The sequence below is a fragment of the Ptychodera flava genome, chromosome 1 (assembly GCF_041260155.1).
Source record: "Ptychodera flava strain L36383 chromosome 1, AS_Pfla_20210202, whole genome shotgun sequence".
In the NCBI taxonomy this organism is placed as follows: domain Eukaryota; kingdom Metazoa; phylum Hemichordata; class Enteropneusta; family Ptychoderidae; genus Ptychodera; species Ptychodera flava.
Genome location: NC_091928.1, coordinates 42,346,717 through 42,366,883, shown reverse-complemented (window position 1 = coordinate 42,366,883; position 20,167 = coordinate 42,346,717). Strand labels below are relative to the sequence as shown.

The window sequence follows — 20,167 nt, the reverse complement described above, 5'->3', positions numbered from 1 at the left end:
ATGCATTGTGGGTAGAAGTCGACATGTAAGAGTTTTCGATAGTAATATCATAAATAATTTGAACACTACTATAATGGCTTTCTTGGCAAGTGTGTTCGTGAAACAAACTAAACTCATTATTCTTGATATCATTTTAGGCATTTCTGACATTACACGGTATAACCTAAACCTTCAGTGTTGCTGCTGTAATCTCATGATTTTTGCTTGTAGAAATCCGCCATATTGGAATTATGATCGACTGCCTGAGACGTTTATGACCCACTCAGGAGGCAAAAAAGTATTTAAAATACCGGGAATATGACAATCAATGAGCTAACCATTGCGACCTATGATAATCGTCTGTTTACCAGGGCTGAAAATAACACCGCCCCCACCCGGTCTTACAGGATGTGGCGTTAGCCAAATTTGTTCTATTTGTAAAATTTATAGCCACTGATCGACTCCAGACATTTTGCTAAACTTGTTAATACAGCTTGTATGTGTCCAATATTATTTTTGATGCACAAGTTCCGTCAAGGGAACCGTGCCTTTATCCCCTTATCCCCTTCATACAATACCCTGGTGGACTCTGTTCACATTGCCCGTTGCATTTACAAGGAAGGGAAAGCGTTTTGGGAAAACTGATTCGATGCTATAATTGTCAGTTTTACTCCTACCGGGACTTACTCTTGAATATAATTCAATCGGCTACAGTTAATCTCAAAATTATTGAAACGAAGTTTATTTTTAACAGAAAAATCGAAAATTGGTACAAGATAAACACCATCAATAAAGTGCTGTGAATCACAGATCATTGTTATTGCTCGTGAATCTTTAAAACCTTCGTCAATCCGATGCAAAGTAAAAATGTATATGAAAACTATCATATCTCAGTTTATCTAACTTTATCAGCTGTAATTACATTACAACGACCACTCGTTTATGCATGGACCAAATATATTAAAATATTTGATCTTCTTATATGGCTTTTGATAAAAATAAACGAGTGTTTATATCAGCATTGATCGCCAAGGTTGTATTTAATTGGCTGTTTTCCAACTCTAACTTCTACTCTAACTCTAACTTCGAAATGGAGATTTCCTTATATTATCAAAAGTGACTCATTTATTCAAGCATTAATTAAATTTTGTAGACTTCACTTTAATGTGTATATTTCATTGGCACCTCGTCTTTTGTTATTGAGATGTAGTACAGTCCACGAGAGCTCTCTTCACAGTAGTATCCCATCTCTGCTGGCCTACCTCTCTTTGTCTTCTTCACTGGCTTTTCGTATCCAGGAGTTCCATCGAGAACTTGGTTTGCAGTCAGTACGCCTGGATGTTTTATAGTGTAATTGTAGTAATCCAAGACACGGGAATGACTGCCACCGATGCTGCTACATCCTGGTTGCACTGTACCGTAATTAGGGTAGAAGTCCACGTCACCGAGTGGTATCAGCGTGCCGAAGTGATTTACGGGATAAAGGAATGACCAAAACCCATCGTCAAATCCGTTGGTATGAATAATATCTACATATTCTGCGTTGGACTTGGACAACATCTTGTCTCTTGCACCATCTTCAAAATCAGGGCCGGCAGGATCGAGACCTGTTATCCTTGAAAAGACATGACTGGAACGCCCTGCTTTGCCGAGCAAGTGAGCGCCTAGGCTGTGACCAACACCTTGAATCCGAATGGTCGGTTGTGCCTCTTTGATCTTCCCGGCTACATCACCCAACCATTTACCAACTGTTTGAGTAGTTGCAGCCGCAGTGTGATATAAAAACAACCAGTCGATGAACCACTGTTCCCCTTGAATATTTCTCCCGATTTCTTCAAGAAGTTTCTTTTTGTTTTGTTCAGTGATAGAACGGGATGAATGGATTTCTTGAAGTCGACGTTCGTAAGATTTGAGTTTGTCCTCGATGGTTAAGATGTGAGCAGCGGCCCCTTTTCTCCAATCGAAGCGCATGACTGTTTGCCCAGGATCCTCTTGTACCATGTAGTCTTGCATGTCTTTCATCCAGACATCGTCCATATTACCGCAGAAACCATGCACAAGGAAGGTCAGTTTTTGCGTGTTCAGAAACCCTTGGCTGCCCAGCTGTTCCACAATGTCAGAGATGTTTGAGTTGTAGGGAATGCTTCCCGATGTGGCTGTGCCTCTCTTGGCTTCCATTGTAGGCTTAACGTCAGAGACATCCATCGGCTTATGTTTGTTGAAATCAGCCATTTCGTTGTAAGTGGTTACGCTTTCAGGCAGCAAGTTTGCGATTTGTCGATGAATCTCGTGTTATATATGTGAGACGTTGTGATGTCATGACACGTGTTTTTTCTATAGTTTATTGTTAGAGAAGGAAGTGCGTTTTTACAATAAATGTCGCCTTTCGAAGAATTCACGAATATGGGACGAAAAGGAAACTGAATCTTCATTTATAAAAGGAAATAATGACGGCAGAGGACAAACAATCAAACAATAATTATCATAAATCTTCCACTCTAGTGAGATTCACTGAAACCTGTTACCAAAAGAATGTCACCGGTGAATGGAGACTTTAAACCTAAATAGTGTTTCTGCGTATCTCGTATGGGGATTGCACCGCGCTATGTTTTTCACAGCTGAGAAACTTGGAAACTGGACCACAGTCTGTTAGTACTAAAGTCAGTCAACTAAAGCCCCGAATTATGTTCATTTTTCCGACCTCATTTACCCTGGCGACAGAATTTTGTGAATTTCGATAGTGCCGGAAATTTGTAGGGTCTGATTACAGGAAACACATAAATTATATTTTTATTTAGCCTTATCTGAATTCGCATACACTTACATACCAGGCATTGATGATAGACGACCAAAGTGGAGACAGTTAGAAGTACCGTTGATCGTTCAGCAATCATCTTACAATTTAAGAAATACATGGACTGTGTATCAATAAAAAGGATATATTTGTAGTGTAACATCTACAATGTTGGTTAGCGTCTCGTATTGAAACACATGATGTTCAGTACGAGTCAGAACCACACCATACTGCCGTTTGAGTTAAAAGCGAGAGATTGAGTCGCTAAAGTTTCAAACCATGTTTACATCGAACATCCGATTCCATCGAAAACAGATTCTATCCCACTAACAATCGCCCGTAAAACGAAGTTTCTTGGAGTCTATAAACGTGCATAAGAGTGAATTTAACAGTTCAAGAAATGGTAAAATAAGTTAGGGGAACACTGGCCATCAACTGTGAAGTATGCTTCTCGCCCTTTTGTGCACAAAAACCGATTAGATTCGACTGCATAACCTTAGTTTATACTGATTTTGTCACCTTCAACACTAAGCCATTCAAATATTTACTCTAATAGAACAATCTCTACAAGTGTGAACAGCTTACAGTTATAATATAGAAAGAACCAGAAATTCATTTTTACCAGAAATTCATTTAATTTTTTGGTTTACACTTAAACCATCATTACTATAAAGAAGATGCAACGGTTTTCCTCTTTTTCAACTTTATCAGCACCATAAATGTCTTTCATGTCAACTGATGCTACTACATCTTGCGATCAATAAATATCAGTACGTTTTACACTTTATATAAAATTTATTTTGTATTTTGTCTATTAAGTTTATATTTCTTGGTGGTGAATATTTATTCTGTTGTCGTAATTTGCCCTTAAACTGAACCTTTCATGGTAACAACATCTTGCTAATGAGCAGAATTACCAATGAAGCCTTTTCGAATTGGAAATTGATACCAAAGGAACACAATATGTGATAAATCACAATTAATATTTTGGCGTTTTTTGAAGCAAGATCCTTTTCTCATTTTAAAGCCCAATGTTTTGACATTTCTTTCTTTACTGTGAAATAAAAAAGATTATCTCCAGACAAACATTTCCGGTATGTATTACCCCTGAACAAACGAAACAAAATCGAAGTAAATCAAAGTTATCTCTTTCTGAAAACCTCAGCCACTTTCTCGTGTGTCAGCTTAATATGAATATTGGCTGCCGGAGTTTCAGAAATAGTCTTTCATATGAAAACAACGGGAAATTGGATATAAATATATTTTAAAGTTTCGTTCGACGAAATCGAATGAAATAGTTGCGAGTGTTGAAATTAAAGACAAAGTGTAAGAGTGAATGAGGATGACGTAAAAAACTTGCTTAAGGAAATTGTAAACTTTAAATTTTGATGACAAAACACAGGACAACACTAGCATATGGCATAAATTTGCATAAATATGACTCGAGTACACCCTTAAGGTAGTATGCACCTCGAAAGTGAAAGATTTCAACTTTTGCTCAAACTTTCCTAAATGAAACTTTCAAACATTCTCTCAGGGATCGCCGTGCACAGTTTGGTACTAGAACAACAAATTATATATCATTTACCAAAATGTGAAATTCAAAATGCCCAACATCCCTATGTTAACTTTATGGGGAAAATAAAATTTTCAAGTTTAGAAAAACTAAGATGGTATGATTTTTTTCTAACTCGACGAGCTTTAAAATGAGACCCCCCCCCAACGAGTGGTAGATCAGAAAAGAATCATAAAAGTTCGAGAGTCCAAATATCTATCCCCGGGGCGTGGTCTACCTTAAACTGTACGCATATTCATTTCTATCATTACCTCACACATTAACTCACAGCAAAGTATTAGACATAATTATCATACAAAACAACACCCTTATTCCTCTAAAAAACTCTCCCCTGGCGTGGATCTATTTGACCCGAGGCAACGTAAGTCTGTAACAGAACTTGTGGTGAGTTGAGGCGAAACTATGTAGATACAATTTATGATCGGCAATAGGCCACATGATTTGTTTTCAAAATTTGAATATTTTCATAAGTTATCCTCTGCCTGTGCCTCACTTTTCTCTTTCTTATATTTCTGTCGGTAACGTTTGTTGGCCTGTTCTGTGTTATTTATCTTCATCCTAAAATAATCATTCAGGGGTACTACTTGATTCACAAAAGTTACATTCTTCTACAGTCTTGATTAAATATTTAATGGAAAACATAAATCGATCCATATATCATGTTTTGCGTTGTTATCATTTCGAGGGTCATCATCTTCTGCAATATATAACCAGCAATCAAATACCAACATATAATGATACAAGCAATGTCCAACATGACAACTGAAAGGAGATACGCAGATACTGTGAAGGCCCTGGCGTTGATCGTCGATTTAGAACTGAATGTGAGAGTTATAGCAGAAATATTTCCTTCACTCTGGAGGACAGCTATGTCCGGTTTGCTTTGCTCAAAAGGAATACACAGGCAAAATGTTATTTGAACGATTTAATGTTTTGCCAGTATTGAGCTGTTTGGCTCTTTGAATTTAGTGGTAGAGCGTGGACATCGAAACTGAAAACAGCAAACCAGGAAGCCTAATGGCGCCCTCTTTAGGCAGTGAGACAATAATGTCTCACCATACGATGTACATTTCGAAATTATTGAATTAATAAAATCGTAACAAAATATTACAAGCGAGTTCCAAAAGTTGTGAGTACATAGCCCTTAATCGGCGGGAAAAAATCACAGGTCCAAAAAAGGCGGGATTCAAACTTGCGTATCAATTGAATGAATAAGAAGTGTCCCGATATTCCTTACAGTGAATATTTTCTGCATAAACTGTAAAATTTTACATGATACAGACGCAATTTGTCACGGTGGTGATGTGTAGGGGGGCTTGTTTGTCTTACCTTTGAGTACACTGATGACATCGAAAGCGATGTCACATTGCATGTGACTTATGTCTTTTCACGTATTAGAGGATAGAGGGCACGCTTGTGGTAATAGACTCTGTGGTAATAAGTCGTCAAACAAGGCGAAACTTTAGCCAGGAGTTTGCTGGGACGAATTGAAATGTTCCTAAGGGACGGTTCAGAATTTACTTCCAGGAGGGTGAAGGAATTTCAGGGGGGGGGGGGCCACCCATTTTTCCCAAGAAAATTTAGGGGGCCAGACAAAAATACCACAATCTTTTAGGGGGGCCAAGGAAAAAAACATCAATTCAATATTTGCCCATAATTTCTGATCTCTACAAAACAGAACCATAGACGCTACCTGGGTGACAGATGAAACTCAAAAGTTTAGTTAAACTCCTTATCTGCCAGATTCGGTAATATTCACAGTGGTTCTTTTTATGCATCTACTGCAGTATCTTGTTCTCCTCCCTGAAGCGTCATGAAATGTCCAGTATTTATCATGTTAACACAAACCATAAAGTGAACAGTCAGGGTTGTTTTTGTTGAAAAGAGATCTCGGATCAAGTCCAGACTAGAATTCATTTATCAACAATAACAATGGTCATTTATGTTCACACTGGTATGTTGCTAAATACAGCATTGGGTGTTCTATGTAGTGATAGAATAGCAAACAAATGCTGATACACAGAGATGAACATTAAACAAATGCTGAAAATTACAGCAAATGTCTTTTTTAAGATTGGTTTTACCTTGTAGCTTGTAAAGCACATGAAAGTTGCATGATAAAGAAGTGCTAATTAATGCAAATGTATGCAAATCACCCGATTTCTTGGCTTCTTTTGCCTCCCGATTTCAAAAATTCCAAAGAATAAACTCCACTCCGGCTGGGTCAAATTTTCTGAAATTTCACATGTTTTTTAAATGGTATATAACAAACGACTATCAATTGGTTTTGTTTGGCAATAAAGCTCTTACATTTTTAATAAGAGGCATTTTGAATAAGAGGCATTCTAATTTTGCTGATCATGATTTTAATCAATTGTTAGAGTGTCAGTCTTTAAACATCTACAATTTTAAAATGAGGATGGATAATGCAAATAAAATAGTCGTTTTTTTCTACATATACTCTCCTTTCAAGTGAAATATTACATTTCAGAAAATACTGTCTAGTTTTTGACTTAAATTAATTTTTATCATTAATACCCAAATTGAGGTTTTTTAACCCAAATATAAACCCACTTCATCCTTTGAGTAAACTACTGCTACCATAGAGTCTCTGCTTTTTGAAAATATATGGTATGAGGGGGTTTCCTGTCATCTTTGATGAGAAATATTGCTTTGAAAAAAACTGTATTGGCAACATGCAGCTCCACCTTAATTCAAAACAAAACGACTTGCTACTCTGCCACTTCTTAAAGTAACATGGTCACGTTGGTTCTTTAGGATTTTGTCAGTGTCAGTGTCTGTGTCACTATCATATTCAGAACCAACACCATCATCATCACTCTCAATGACTCCATTGACAGAGGTTTCCAATTCAGAGTCACTGCTATCTGACTCTGACTCATCTGTGACATTGAATGAAGGTTGTGCATGTATATGTGCGGTTATAATTTGAACTTTTTCAGCTTTCAATTTTTTTTGTTTTGGTAATTTATGTTTATCAAGGTATTTATCTAATTCTTTTACGTTTAAATTTTGAAGGTTCCCCGAAAGAGCAACTTTAACCAGTCATAGTCCTCGTATTTTTTATCCTCTCTTCTTTTCTGCTCCTTTTTTCTCTGTTTCATTCTCATCAATTCCCCTTCTAAATTTTTTAAATGTTCTACATAACTAACATGTACTTACATCTACTATAAACTTTTTTGAAAATAAATTTCTGGCCGTCTCATTTTCAAGTTGCTTTTCAGCGAATAGTTTTTTAATGTTGAAAATAAAAATATTATGTATTACTGTCAAAAATATATGGTGAAAAATTTACAAAAGGGTTGATTTTCCAATAATCCTGTATGTGCATCCAGAAGATCATGTGGCACTGCATCAATGCTATGGTGTCGGATTGTTGAAATATTGTGTACACAAGAAATTTGCTGTAGTCCAAGAAGTGATCTCAGTGTGTATGAGGCTAGGAGAAATGTGGATAGGCTTACACATTGTGTATTGATGCTAATACTTTTGTGTCCCATTCATTCTGATATGTATAATCAAAGATTTCTCAGTGGCAGCTGGCAGAAAAGGCAAAAAAACAAATTAACATGTATTGTTTCGTGTCATCTGAAAACATGCGCATCATGACTATTTTAAAATTAAAGTTTGTTAAAAAAATTGGAAATATGAATGCTCTGTCAATTTTGAAAAATACTGCTGACAAAATGTGAACTTTGACTTACACAGGTTATCTGCATTTTAATATGAACATTGGATTGTGAATGGAATGAGCAGAATAACATGTGAATTCATGTTTTGGATAAGGTGTTTTGTTCAAGAAATGTTCTAAAATATTCCTCAGCATTGTTGCTTTCAGTGGCAGCTACTTGGTTTTATGACAACCAAATTAGAAAAAAAGAGAAAATTAAAAACAAGTTGGCTTTCACAATTTTAATTCCTAATATTTAAAACTTTCACCGTGATATCTGCTGGATATCTGCAAATGATGTACCATTAAACTTCAAGATATATATCACTTTGCCAATTATCTGCTCCTCTGATTTTCTGTTCACCATTTCTAACTGACATCTTTGCTTGTCTTTGTGTGCATCATATGTATCAGTGAGACATAACGAAAAAAGTATTCATATTTAGTAATTAACTTTTCTTCAGAAATTTACAACCAGATATGTTTATTGCTACCCTTTCCAAAAGTGTGCCACTGGTAGTCCCTGCAAATCATTCTTTTTTATAGTCACATAACCCTGAAATGATTTGTTATATCATCGATTAAATGTCCACTACAGTTCCTGCAACTTGTTAGACTGGATATGTCTATAGTGTATAAGCATGCATGTATATATTGGGGGGGGGGGGGCATGGAAAAAAACAGGAAAGATGAAGGGGGCATAGATTTTTTCTATAATTTACTAGGGGGGCCGCGGAAAAAAATCACCCAGAAAATAGAAAATCCTCCACCCTCCCCTGGAAGTAAATTCTGAATCGTCCCTAAGTAAGTGATATTTTGCAGTTAGTATGAAATGATAAGTGTTCTTAAACCACTTGCACACTATAATCTCGTGAGAAAGTGCCACGCTGTAAGTGTAATATGCTTTTTTTTGAAAAAGATAAATTTATTTCAACATTGTCACAAATAAAACAAATCTACATAACTGTGAATGCATTAAAATTACAATGCGTCTTGTCTGAAGACAAAAAAACCCCAAATAATTAGCTGTTTAATTACAAAGATCATCATATAAATGCATTCAGGATGCATTCTTCTCCTTCAAGTCTTACAAGGCTTGAAAACTTTGTGATAAAATCCTCAGTTTTGTTCATCATCTTATAAGTGAAATATAATGTATTCATCCATGAGGAGAGATAACATTTCAATTGCATGACATAGGATTGAAGGGAAACTTTAATCCCATCAAGAGTAACCGAATTTCGAATATTCCAAACTGTATATTTTACAAAGGAAGTAATACAGTAAATAATGTCAGATGTTGCATTATTATCATTTTCGATTCCTGCAATTGCTAATCTTTTGGTATTGATATTATTATCAAAGTTGTGTTTTCTGACAAAGAAATACATTTCTGCCAGATTTCTTTAACATATTTACACTCAAATAAGATGTGTTCCAGTGTTTCTTCTTGGCCACAAATATGACATTTCCCATCACTTAAATTGAAAGTTTTGGCCAAGCTTCCTGTGACTAGGCCTCGATGGAAAATCTTCCAATTTAAATCATTTACTGAATTGCTGACAATTCCTGTTGAATTAAGACGGCTGAATAGAGTAGCTTTGTAACTGTCAGTGAGGCTTAGATTCTCAGCCCATTTTTGACCAATCTGACCTTTGACTGCATGCCATTTCTTATCAACTAATTTCCAATAAAGTGACTTGGTTTTGACATCACTTTTTGTAAGACCACAATTCTCTAAGTCTAAAATATCATAGTTTTCTTCATTTTGGATGTTTGAAGAGATGATTTGTTTCCAGGAATCTGGAATAGCATTGAGGAGTGTTTCATACTCTGTCTTGATTTCCTCTTGCACCTGTCTCTAATTGTATCGCCTCTAATTTTTGCAATTATTTCCCATGGTTGAAGCCAGTCATTTCTGTCATCATTCCAGATGTCTTTAAGCCTTAAAATTCCACTCTTTGACCATTTTTCATAAAAGAGGACACTTCCTTCATTCTTAATATTGTCATTATACCACAGAACTTCTCTAAGAAGATTCTGTTTTGATGTTGGTAGATTCACTCTTGTAAGTCTAAGTGACTTCCAGGTATTTAACATATCCCCATACACCATCGGGGTTCGTTTGTTGTTGACTTTGAAATTGAGATGGAGGTAGTGATAATCACTATTCAGTTTATTGTCATAATTCGCTATGAAATATTTTGATAAGCTGGCCCATTTAGGGTCCCTTTATCTGGATTTTTCTCAAATAATTTCATAAGCCACTTTAATTGGAGTGCATTAATTTTTTCTTCAATGTCGACAACTTTTTGCCACAGTCATCATATCTTTGAATGAAAATGCCCCTTTTTATAACTTCTCGTTTGCCTCTCCAAATAAAATTCCATAATTTACTATTTTCTTCATTAATAATTTCCTTAGGTACGTGATCAAATGATGCCAGGTACCATAATTTTGATGCAGCCAGCATATTAGCTACAATTGCCCTGCCTTTAAAAGACAGATTTCTAGTATTCCAGATCTTAAGACAATTCGTAAATTTTTCCATCACTGTTTTACAGTTTTCTCTAGATGTGTCACTGTTTCCAAACCCAACTCCCAAGATCTGTAAAACTTTGTTTGAAAAATCGATGGCTTCCACTGAATCAGTGCGTTTTTAAAACTCCCTGCCCAAAACCTTTGGATTTCTTTTTGTTCAGTTTTGCACCTGTTGCTTTTTCATATTTGTTGAACATTTTCAACGACTGAGTAATGCTTTTCAAATTTCTAAAATAAAGAGTGTAATATGCTTATGGTTCTCATATTGGGGAATAGCGCCACGATGCAGAGAACTGGAGAAGGTTTCAGCTTGTTGCTCTCTCGTTACGCTCAATGTGGAACTTGTGATAATAAAGACCTATCTGTGACTGTTGCCCATATTGGATTGGATTGTAAACAAGTAGACATTAGTATGAATGGCATAAAGTTATGTCGTTCAACCAAGTTGAACAGAGTTAAGTATGTCATGTACTGGCTCTTGAAATATCAAAATTCAACTAATTCTCCAAGAAACTGGTGCAGGCATGTTTGAGTAGTGGCTCTTGACATAAAAAAATTAGAACGCCAGATATGAGCCAAAAATGTCCCAGTGATCATTACGGAAGAGACTTGCTGTAATTACCGTATTGACCGTATTGTGATTAATGATATCGCCCTTCCGATTTTCAGTTGTCTGCATTTCAAACACTATCGTACTGATTCGTATCAATTCCTTGACACAAAATGTTAAGAAAATTACTAAAAATTGTTCAAGATAAGGCTGTGAGACTGAAATGTTCACTTCAGAAAGCAGGTCATACTACCGACAACTTTCTCCTGTTAATCAGTGCAATCCACAATCGTTAGCAATGTCGATTTTCTTAGGTCAACTTTTCATTAATTGGAAGAAATGCTGCATGAATGGTCACTTTTGATGAGAGACTGTAATTCTTAAATTACATCCCATAAAATACTCGATTTCAAAGTTCCTTGGCAAAATTTAACGAACATTTGGAAAGTTCCACTTACCTGAACCGTTGCCCAGTCAGCCTGATGTTGCTCCGAAGAGCACTCCACGACCCACTTGCAACGATTGAACTTGGCATAAGTATGCTGAGCAACAACGAAAGAATGGCTAATGGCTTTGAATTTGATATCCCTTGTTATGTTTTCATGTGTGCGTTTTATTATTATTAAACTACCCACAATTGACTTTGCTCTGCAAAGATATTCAAATACGTACCCCTAATACTACGGAGGTTCTGCTACAAGTACTGACCAGTATGATATTGAGTTTGATTTTATATAGACACACTTCACATTTACAAAAGTGGAATGTGTTAAAAACTGACGTTATGTTTACGAAATATATCAATTTAACAGAAAATATATAGACAATTAAGAAACGTTTTTGTAGGAAATCGCTGCAGTTAAAAAAACTTAAGCAGATTTTCTTTTGACTTGTTTTGAGATCATCTGATTTATTGCTCAGTTTTTCAACAAAGTTTCTTTCTTTCGGGGTCAAAACAGCACAAGTATGTAGTTAGCATATACTTTCGGTCATTTTCAGCGACAGGAATCATTTAGATGCGGTCACTTTTGATAAAAAGAGACTTGGTAATTTAAAAACGCAGCGCTGTAATCACGTATGTCACTACCGGCTTTGAGTGAGTCGCCGGGATTAGAAAGCATTGTGAATAAAAAGTTAGCCAAAGGTGTTCCTCTGGCAGGGACCTCCTTCGGGAGACTATGGTACGCCGACGTAAACCAAGCTTTGCGGGCCGGATGATGCGTGATTGTCGGTCAAATGGTGGACCGGCACAATACGACTGTTGTATTCACTGCATTATTATGTGTGTTAGATGACCGGGCAGCGGTAAAGCGTGTGTTAATATGCAAGTAAACTTATTATTCAAGGTTCATTTTGTTGAGACAGATCAAATAGTATTTCGTATCTGAATATGACAATATAACGTACGTTTGCCCGTCCCTATAGCGGATAATCGTGTTTTAGATTTGTGACATGCACGTCATTCACATCTTGACCTTATGTGGCTTCGTTAATTTGTTGCACCCATTGTACACTCATAGAGAACGGTTGAAATGGATATTAAGGAAAATGACGTCGTAATTATGAAATGTTCACTTTGGGTAAGCGACCCCAGATAGTATGCGTCACTTTGGGTAAGCGACCCCAGATAGTATGCGCACAGGTTTTCAAAAGGCGATCGAAGTTTCAACTGTTGCCGATAAAATTGTTTGACGCTTTAATTCCATTTCTGTTGTTCACATATTCATTAAATTAAAATTAAAGTGATAGCGAGACATTAATGAAACATACCATCCTCTGATAGTTTTTCTGCCCCCACGAGGTGGCCTCGTCCCAAAGGTCATCATGATAATGAGTTGCGACCGGGCTATATGATGAGCCATTCTTTATAATTCCAGCAAACAAGTGCAGGTATTTCAAGGTACGTGTTATGGCATTTCATCAGTACTCTTTTGTAGTCAAGAGTAAAACGAAGGGCAGTAATTTGCGCCATTATTTTGAATTAGGGAATAAAATTGCCTGTGATTTACTGACATATGGCATTCAAAATGGCGTCATAATCGATGGTAACCGCATTCACGGTCCCGCCACAAAGTATGACCTTGTGGAGGGACCGTGCCGCATTGTAACCATTGAAAATTGACATTTACCAAACAAGAGTATCAACATTCTCAACAAGTTTCAAACTGAGTGTATGCAAGCATTAGATAACAAATAATTGTACAAGATTCAGAAAGCCGGCATTTTCTTCGCGTTTGCACATTAAGCCATGACTACAAAGTTCAGTACTGTTTGACTAGTCACTCATAGACAACTGAAACCGGCACGTACCATGACCCGACACATTGATAGCCTAACTTTAATAAGTAAGCTATATTGTAAAAAATCAACTGTGTAGATTAAGTAAATTAATACCAAATGAACGAAGTTTTAAAAGGTTAAAATGGCGAAAGATGTCATTAAAAGTATCAATAAAGAGTAAAGCCATATTTTACTGTGGCCGAAATAGGGCGGACTTCTGAGAAATCAGTAACAACACCTATGGCGATTAGGGAGCCTTCAGATATTATGAGGGGTCTGGGTGGAGGAAATTTAGGGTGGTCAATCATGTAAAATGTGACCTTTCCCCTGATGCCCCTTTCTAACATGAGATCCTCCCCTGATGCCCTTTTCTTAAATGTTTGAAATGTGTGTATAGCCTTGATAGATCTGCCAATTTTGTTATATTAGAAGTGAAGATACTAAAGGGACATTTTCTGTAACTTTAGGTAATACTTTGGTTTCTTGTTCTGTATTTGTAATTTCACTTAATTTCACTATACATGGCAGTCTATTAGTAAACTGTGAATACATTTTTGCAATATAAAACTAGCAAATATCTGTGCATTTATAGACATTAAATAAATAGGGTGCACAAAAGTGCATATTTGTACAAGAAATGTGATTTTGGAATTTCAAGGAAAATATTTATCTACTACACATAGAAGTCTATGTGAAAACTATGAATATTCTTTTCCTAAACTAGCTCAATCTATGCGTATATAGATGTTGGATAATCGACATAAATATACTTGATTTGAATAGAGTGGTTGGATGTGAATTTTTGTACAAGAAATATGATTTTCACAACTGCAAATGTATCTGTACAAGGCATTCTTTGAGAAAACCAAGAATATTTTTTTTTAATACTAGAGATACTAGAGTAGCTGAATCCGTGCTTTGATAAGTTTTGACTGATGCAAATTTACTTGATCAAGATACGGTGCTTGAAAGTGAAGATGTGAGCAACAAATATGATATTGGAAATATCAATTCACTTCCTGTTGTAGTCTAATTGTTAAGTTTCTTTCCAAAAGCTCACGCAGATGTTGCATTCGTTATAAACTTAACAATGTAAAATTTGACCCGCCCACTAGGCTAAGTTTGAAAAATGTGACACTCCCCCTGGGGCAGGTTTTTCAAATGTGACCCTCCCCCAATTCCTCAGTCCCTCATAACTATTGAAAGCTCCCTAATGGAAAATATGCTGACAGGCTTTGCCTGCACAGATATATTTTCTGGATGCTTGAGAATATTCATTTTGCGTTCGATAAAGCTATTGCTATGAACAGGTTGAGTCCAGAGACAAGGAATAGTGGATACAATTTTCTGAAACAAGCAAATGTATTTACAGGGATCTCTAGCAATCTTTTCTGACCATAACCTCAACGGTTCTCTTAGTTAATGGTTGTTATTGTAACACATCTTGTCTAAACTTTCTGTTGTGATTCAGTCATTTAATGTCACGTGGTATGCATCATTTTCGGACTGATAAATACGGGAGCAAGCAACCGAAAACAGTTGCCAAAATAGTTAACCTGTTAAAGCCCCAATAGCTGCGAATTTTATGAATAATGTTCATGATTTTATTTTCCAACCAAAGTTAGTTCGTGCTAACTGAAGGACATGTATAGAAGTATCACTTCTCGCTGATTTTGACCTTGTCTACGCGTGTTCATAGTTTAAACACGGTCCCGTGATAGAGGGACCGTGGTTTAAATAATAAACGGGTGCCGCACTCATAAATGGCACTCCAGATAAAAGTATAAAAATGCAATATTTCCTGCACATACACATCGTGATCATAAGGAAGCAAGCAGTATGCCATTTACTTGAATGCACAATATAGATGGCCAACATTTTTCTGTTGTAGGCCTAATCTTTATTTCTCTGTCACATTAGTGTTTGTAAATGGCGCGAAATCTAAAACGGAGTTAAAACGTTTGAGTTTACATACCACTTCCGACTGTTATGACAGTGTTGTGCACTTTTTCAGTCTTTAATTGGTCTTATTCAAAGAAAGCGTGGAAAACATAGGAATCGTTAAGATCGGTTTATTACACATTCGCAACTAAAGGGGGTTTAACAGTCCAGAACAGCTGTTTACTGAGGTACTTTGAATATACCATCGACTCAGTCGCACTTTTTAGAATAGGTAAACAAGATTGAAGTTTCCTTTGCAAGCCCGAAGAGTGATGATAGCAGAGGAACATCTTGATCTATTTGCGAGAAAATTTGATCATGAGTTACCAAATATATTGACTGGCCATAATAGGGCAATAGCATTATTTCTTTCCCTTGGCACTGAGAGTCGCCCAAACTAGTCCAATTCATGCGGCCTTTGGCCACATGAAACAGGCTGTTTTCGGGAAAACGTCAGGGCGGAAGGCAGCCAGGCTATCACAATCCACAAGGGAACTGCATCTCTTGAGCGCACTGTTGTCCAGAGAGCCACTAATCCAGGGTCAGATTAAATTACTCTTCGATTCCATGGTACCCTTTGGCGTCCACGTTCTTTATGCCTGACGTCAACGTTATGCTCTGCAAGGAGCTGAGCCACTAGGCCCGTTAACTCGCACCGAGGGTCTACCTGTAACAGTTTGGATCACTACCCGGAGCTTATTTGTAGAGCGATATCGAGAACCGTAAGTGTATACATGTAGATGTCCACCTTGCCCATCCTATCATGCGGCAGAAACAGAAGGTTGACTTGGTGGGCCTTGTAAGGCACAGAAACGTTGAATTTTGGCCACAGAATGCGCTGTCTAGCTTGCAAATAAATCTGCCAGATGGCTTTATATCTCAGTAGCTACGCCTGGTCCAAATATTCTAGGACATTAGCGAGCCCTTTCTAGTAGCCTCGGGGCTGTAGTATATGTTAGATAACTTTGTTGTCTGCTTACTGTCAGTCATGGCGAGACTTGGGAGATATTTGAGCAGGTAAACTCACTAATAATAGCTAGCTGACAAAACGACTACCACGAAAAGGGTAGCTGGACCGCGACAAAGAGGAATAGGGCCAGGCAAAGCCTGAAGGGCTTCCCCTATTTTTTCCATTCTAACCGACCGCAACCGACCGCAAGTGTCTTGCTCTTGACAGCAAATCCGGTGGCAGATGGCAGCAAGTCAGCAACGAGAAACCTGAAGACAGCCTTTCTAAATACAGTAAATCACAGCAAATGTCTTCAAAGAAAACAAGCCAGCCGCTTATCAAAGGAGAAAAACAACGAGGCCGCCGACAATGCCTTCATGAGAGACATGAATGACAAGGCCTGTCATGACAGAGATCAATTCCAAATTTCTGTCTGGCGCTCGACATGTAGTACTCATGAAACTAGTATAGGCTCATCAGCCATAAGAAGGGTCGAGCCCCCACCTCTTGTGCAAAGAGCTGTAAGTCCTCATCCGTCAAAGTCAGCTCTCTCGGCCTTGTGTTCTTGACTCTGTCTCTCTTTTCCAGTTTTTGATTTGCTACATTTGTATGTCTGCCCCTCTGTCTTGAATGAAATTCTCTGATGCCCTACCCTATCATGCATTTATCTCTCCAATCGAAGGGCGTCTCTCTTCTTCATTTTTTGGATTTGCTGCGTCTTCTCTATGTATGTCTGTCTATCTTGAATGAATTTCTTCAGCGCCCTATTATGAGATTCTCTTTCCGCTTTGAAAGGCTTCCCCAGAGTTTCTTGGCAAAAGCTTTGCTTTGGGAAAAGCAGTTGCATTGAGAATCAAGAGAGGGCTCTTTCGAAATAATGTTTATCTGTTCAAGCACGTCTTTGGTCTGACAGTCATTGTCCCAGCTCCTCCATCTTGAGGACTCTGTTCGAAATTGGTTTTCCAGGGTCTCCGATCTATGTCTTCAGTATTTGTTCCGTGCCCACCGAGTAGAAAGTGGTCAGACCTTCCAGCAAAGTCCTGTCATACAAAGTGGTAACGAGGATCCTGGTGTCCAATTAGCCATAAATGTGTAAATAAAAAAATTGAAAGGCAGATTTTCCCCAGCCGCCTCACAGGCATAAGGGTTTGGTAAATATTTCTTTTTTTGTAAAAAGAGCATGCTGAGGAGCAGGAGAGGAGGAGTAGGAGGAGAACCCCATGGCTCTGTGTCACGGCCGGTAGTTGGGCGGGCTGGAGGACATTGATTTTTTATCAAATCAAGATATTACTGGATCAATCGTTCATAAACAAAATGCCTCCGCACAGACCCGGGAGATGCGAGTGATGATTACATCTAGGAAAAATCGTAAAGTGACCTCTGCAGGAGAGTTTGTCTTTGGTCAGCGTGACATGATTTCTGACCGAAATGAAAAATGGTTATAAACAGAGTTCGAATGTGTGGCTAGGCTGATTTTGATATCACGCAATGGACACCGATAAAGTGAGCGAGTACCCTTAAATCGCTTGCCTGAACATACCCTAAAGCCTGTGAGTGATATCTATTTTAGCATTCAAAACAGGACCAGAGGTACCTTATTACACACTATCTGCTAAATTTGTCAGTCATGTCTTTTGTCAGTGGTGTCCTCTGGATTTGTTTTTCTTTTCACTAAAATCCCACTGTTATTTCAGCGGAAATAAGTGGGCAATTTAAAAATTATATTGTAACAGTTGATTTTATGTTTTTCATTTTAACAAACAGGAATATTGTAATGGCGAGTCAAATATCCCCTCTACGGCTGCTATATTTCGATTTAAATAAGAAACTTGACGATGAAGACCACAAGCAACTTAAGACTCTAGTTGGCGATAAAATTGAAAAACGACAGCGTCAAAAACTGGAGAGTCCCTCTGACCTCTTTGAAGCATTAGAAGAAGGTGGGTTTATAGCAACAAACAACTTGAAGTTATTGAAGGAGTTATTCCAAGCAATACAGAGACCTGCATTGGCAGATATGGTCATTGGTTTTGAAGCACAGAATTGTGAGTATATACGGCATTCCTCTACAGTCAATGGTACTGATTTTTTTCCACAGAGACCTAACGTCATCTTTTATCGTTAAAACGATCAGTATATTTATTTATTTATTTATTTATTTATTTATTTATTTATCTATTTATTTATTTATTATTTATTTATTTATTTATTTATTTATTTATTTATCTATTTATTATTTATTTACACTGGTTAGCTCCCTCAGTCACAATGACTAGTCTGGTTTTGCAGGAAGGACCAGTGAATATTAAAAACTAAACAACAATAATATTAAAGTCTTAAACATACACAAAAGCTGAACAAGTATATCAATATAAGTAAATGGAAATTACAACAATTGCTTCAAAGCAAATGAATGGGGAAAATATGAATTGCAAACATAAGTTACTAATAAAGTATAGAAAAATGGAAACAAAACGACAGCAGAGAGTGACGAATTAAATCAGCAAAAATTATGCTTCCTGAAAATATGGTAATACTTATCTGAGAGATGACTTTGGTGACAAAGTAAATGAATGTTCTCATTGTGTACAAATTACCCAAAGATTCAATGACTAATAAGAAAAAGGTCGTGAAAACAGCCATAAATAGTGTCTCATTGTACTTTTGCCTTGCAATAGCAAGAAGAAAGTCTAAGCTTAAAAGAAAAAATGAATGCACTTAGGACATTTGTTGTTGAATTAACATTTTACGGTATATGTCTTTCAATATATATTCTGCTTTTTAAGGTTTACTTCACATTGTACAGCCTATGCTTCTTTTTCCTAACATTTCTTACATATTTCGACCTTTCAGGTAAGTGGTCGATGAGGATTCTGAAAAGTCAAGTTGGACAGCAAGGAAAGGAGTTCAAACTGTTAGGAGATTATGTCTTCCACAAGGAAAAACTAATTGTTTGCAACAGAGGGCATAATATTGCACAGGTCCTTGATAAAGATTACTCATGTGAAAAGGAGTTTGGACCTTTCAGTGGTCAATTTGAAAAGCCATTCAAACCACGGTCTGTAGCTGTCTCTTCTGACAACCTCTATTTCTTTCTTGATGAGAAGAATATTCAAATTGTAATTTGTGATAACAATTGTAAAATTGTCAGAATAATTACTCTACCTAGAGGCGTAGATCCTTTTTGCATAGTTCTCGTAAAGAGGTTTGTTTTAGTCACAGATATCCGTGGTCATCGTGTCCTCAAATACACCCAAGATGGAGAGTATATCACAGAGGTTGGAGGTAGAGGGCATGGCCAAAAAGAGTTCATCACCCCCTACTTTGTAGCTGTCAACAGTAAAGATGTAATCATGGTGACAGACTATGGCAATCGCTGCGTCAAGTGTTTTGATAGTGAATTCAATTACCTGAACGAATACAGTCACCTTGGTGGTCAGCTATACTCCGTGTGCAGTATTGCTGTTGATGGCAACGACAATGTCTATATTGGTGATGATGTCAATTGTAAGGTTGTAAAGTTGAGTAGTGATGGAAAGTGGATCTGTAATCTATTCGAAGGGGAACTTGCATCCCCCTTTTACTTGGCAGTAACAGCTGCCGGTGATAGAATCATTTCAATGGGAACTCCGAAAACTAAACTCAGAGTATTTACTAAGTAGATAGAAGGGGGAGATTACATCCAAACGTCAGTAAATGTATAAACTTTTTCAAAAGTTTTGACATGGGGTATTTTTTAACAAACAACGCAATGAAGATCACAAACAATAAAGACTGAAGCCTTATTTCTCACATTTAGAGTAAGTATTATACTTACATACAAATATTATCAGTAGACGTCACACAAATTCTATAGTATGAGCAAA

The 20,167-nt window shown here is 37.1% G+C and overlaps 2 protein-coding genes across 2 annotated transcripts; one reads left to right on the top strand and one right to left on the bottom strand.

Annotated features, from left to right (window-relative positions):
- Positions 1 to 704: 704 nt before the first annotated feature.
- LOC139139786 (phospholipase A1-like) lies at positions 705 to 2,254 on the bottom strand. The gene has a single exon (XM_070708741.1). The coding sequence runs from the start codon at positions 2,209 to 2,211 to the stop codon at positions 1,141 to 1,143; it is 1,071 nt and encodes a 356-aa protein (XP_070564842.1). The 5' UTR covers positions 2,212 to 2,254; the 3' UTR covers positions 705 to 1,140.
- A 10,728-nt stretch (positions 2,255 to 12,982) lies between these two features.
- Positions 12,983 to 19,963, top strand: LOC139144976 (tripartite motif-containing protein 2-like). Its single transcript, XM_070715851.1, has 3 exons — positions 12,983 to 13,031; positions 18,066 to 18,346; positions 19,155 to 19,963. The coding sequence occupies exons 2-3, from the start codon at positions 18,076 to 18,078 to the stop codon at positions 19,961 to 19,963; spliced, it is 1,080 nt and encodes a 359-aa protein (XP_070571952.1). The 5' UTR covers positions 12,983 to 13,031; positions 18,066 to 18,075.
- Positions 19,964 to 20,167: the final 204 nt, after the last annotated feature.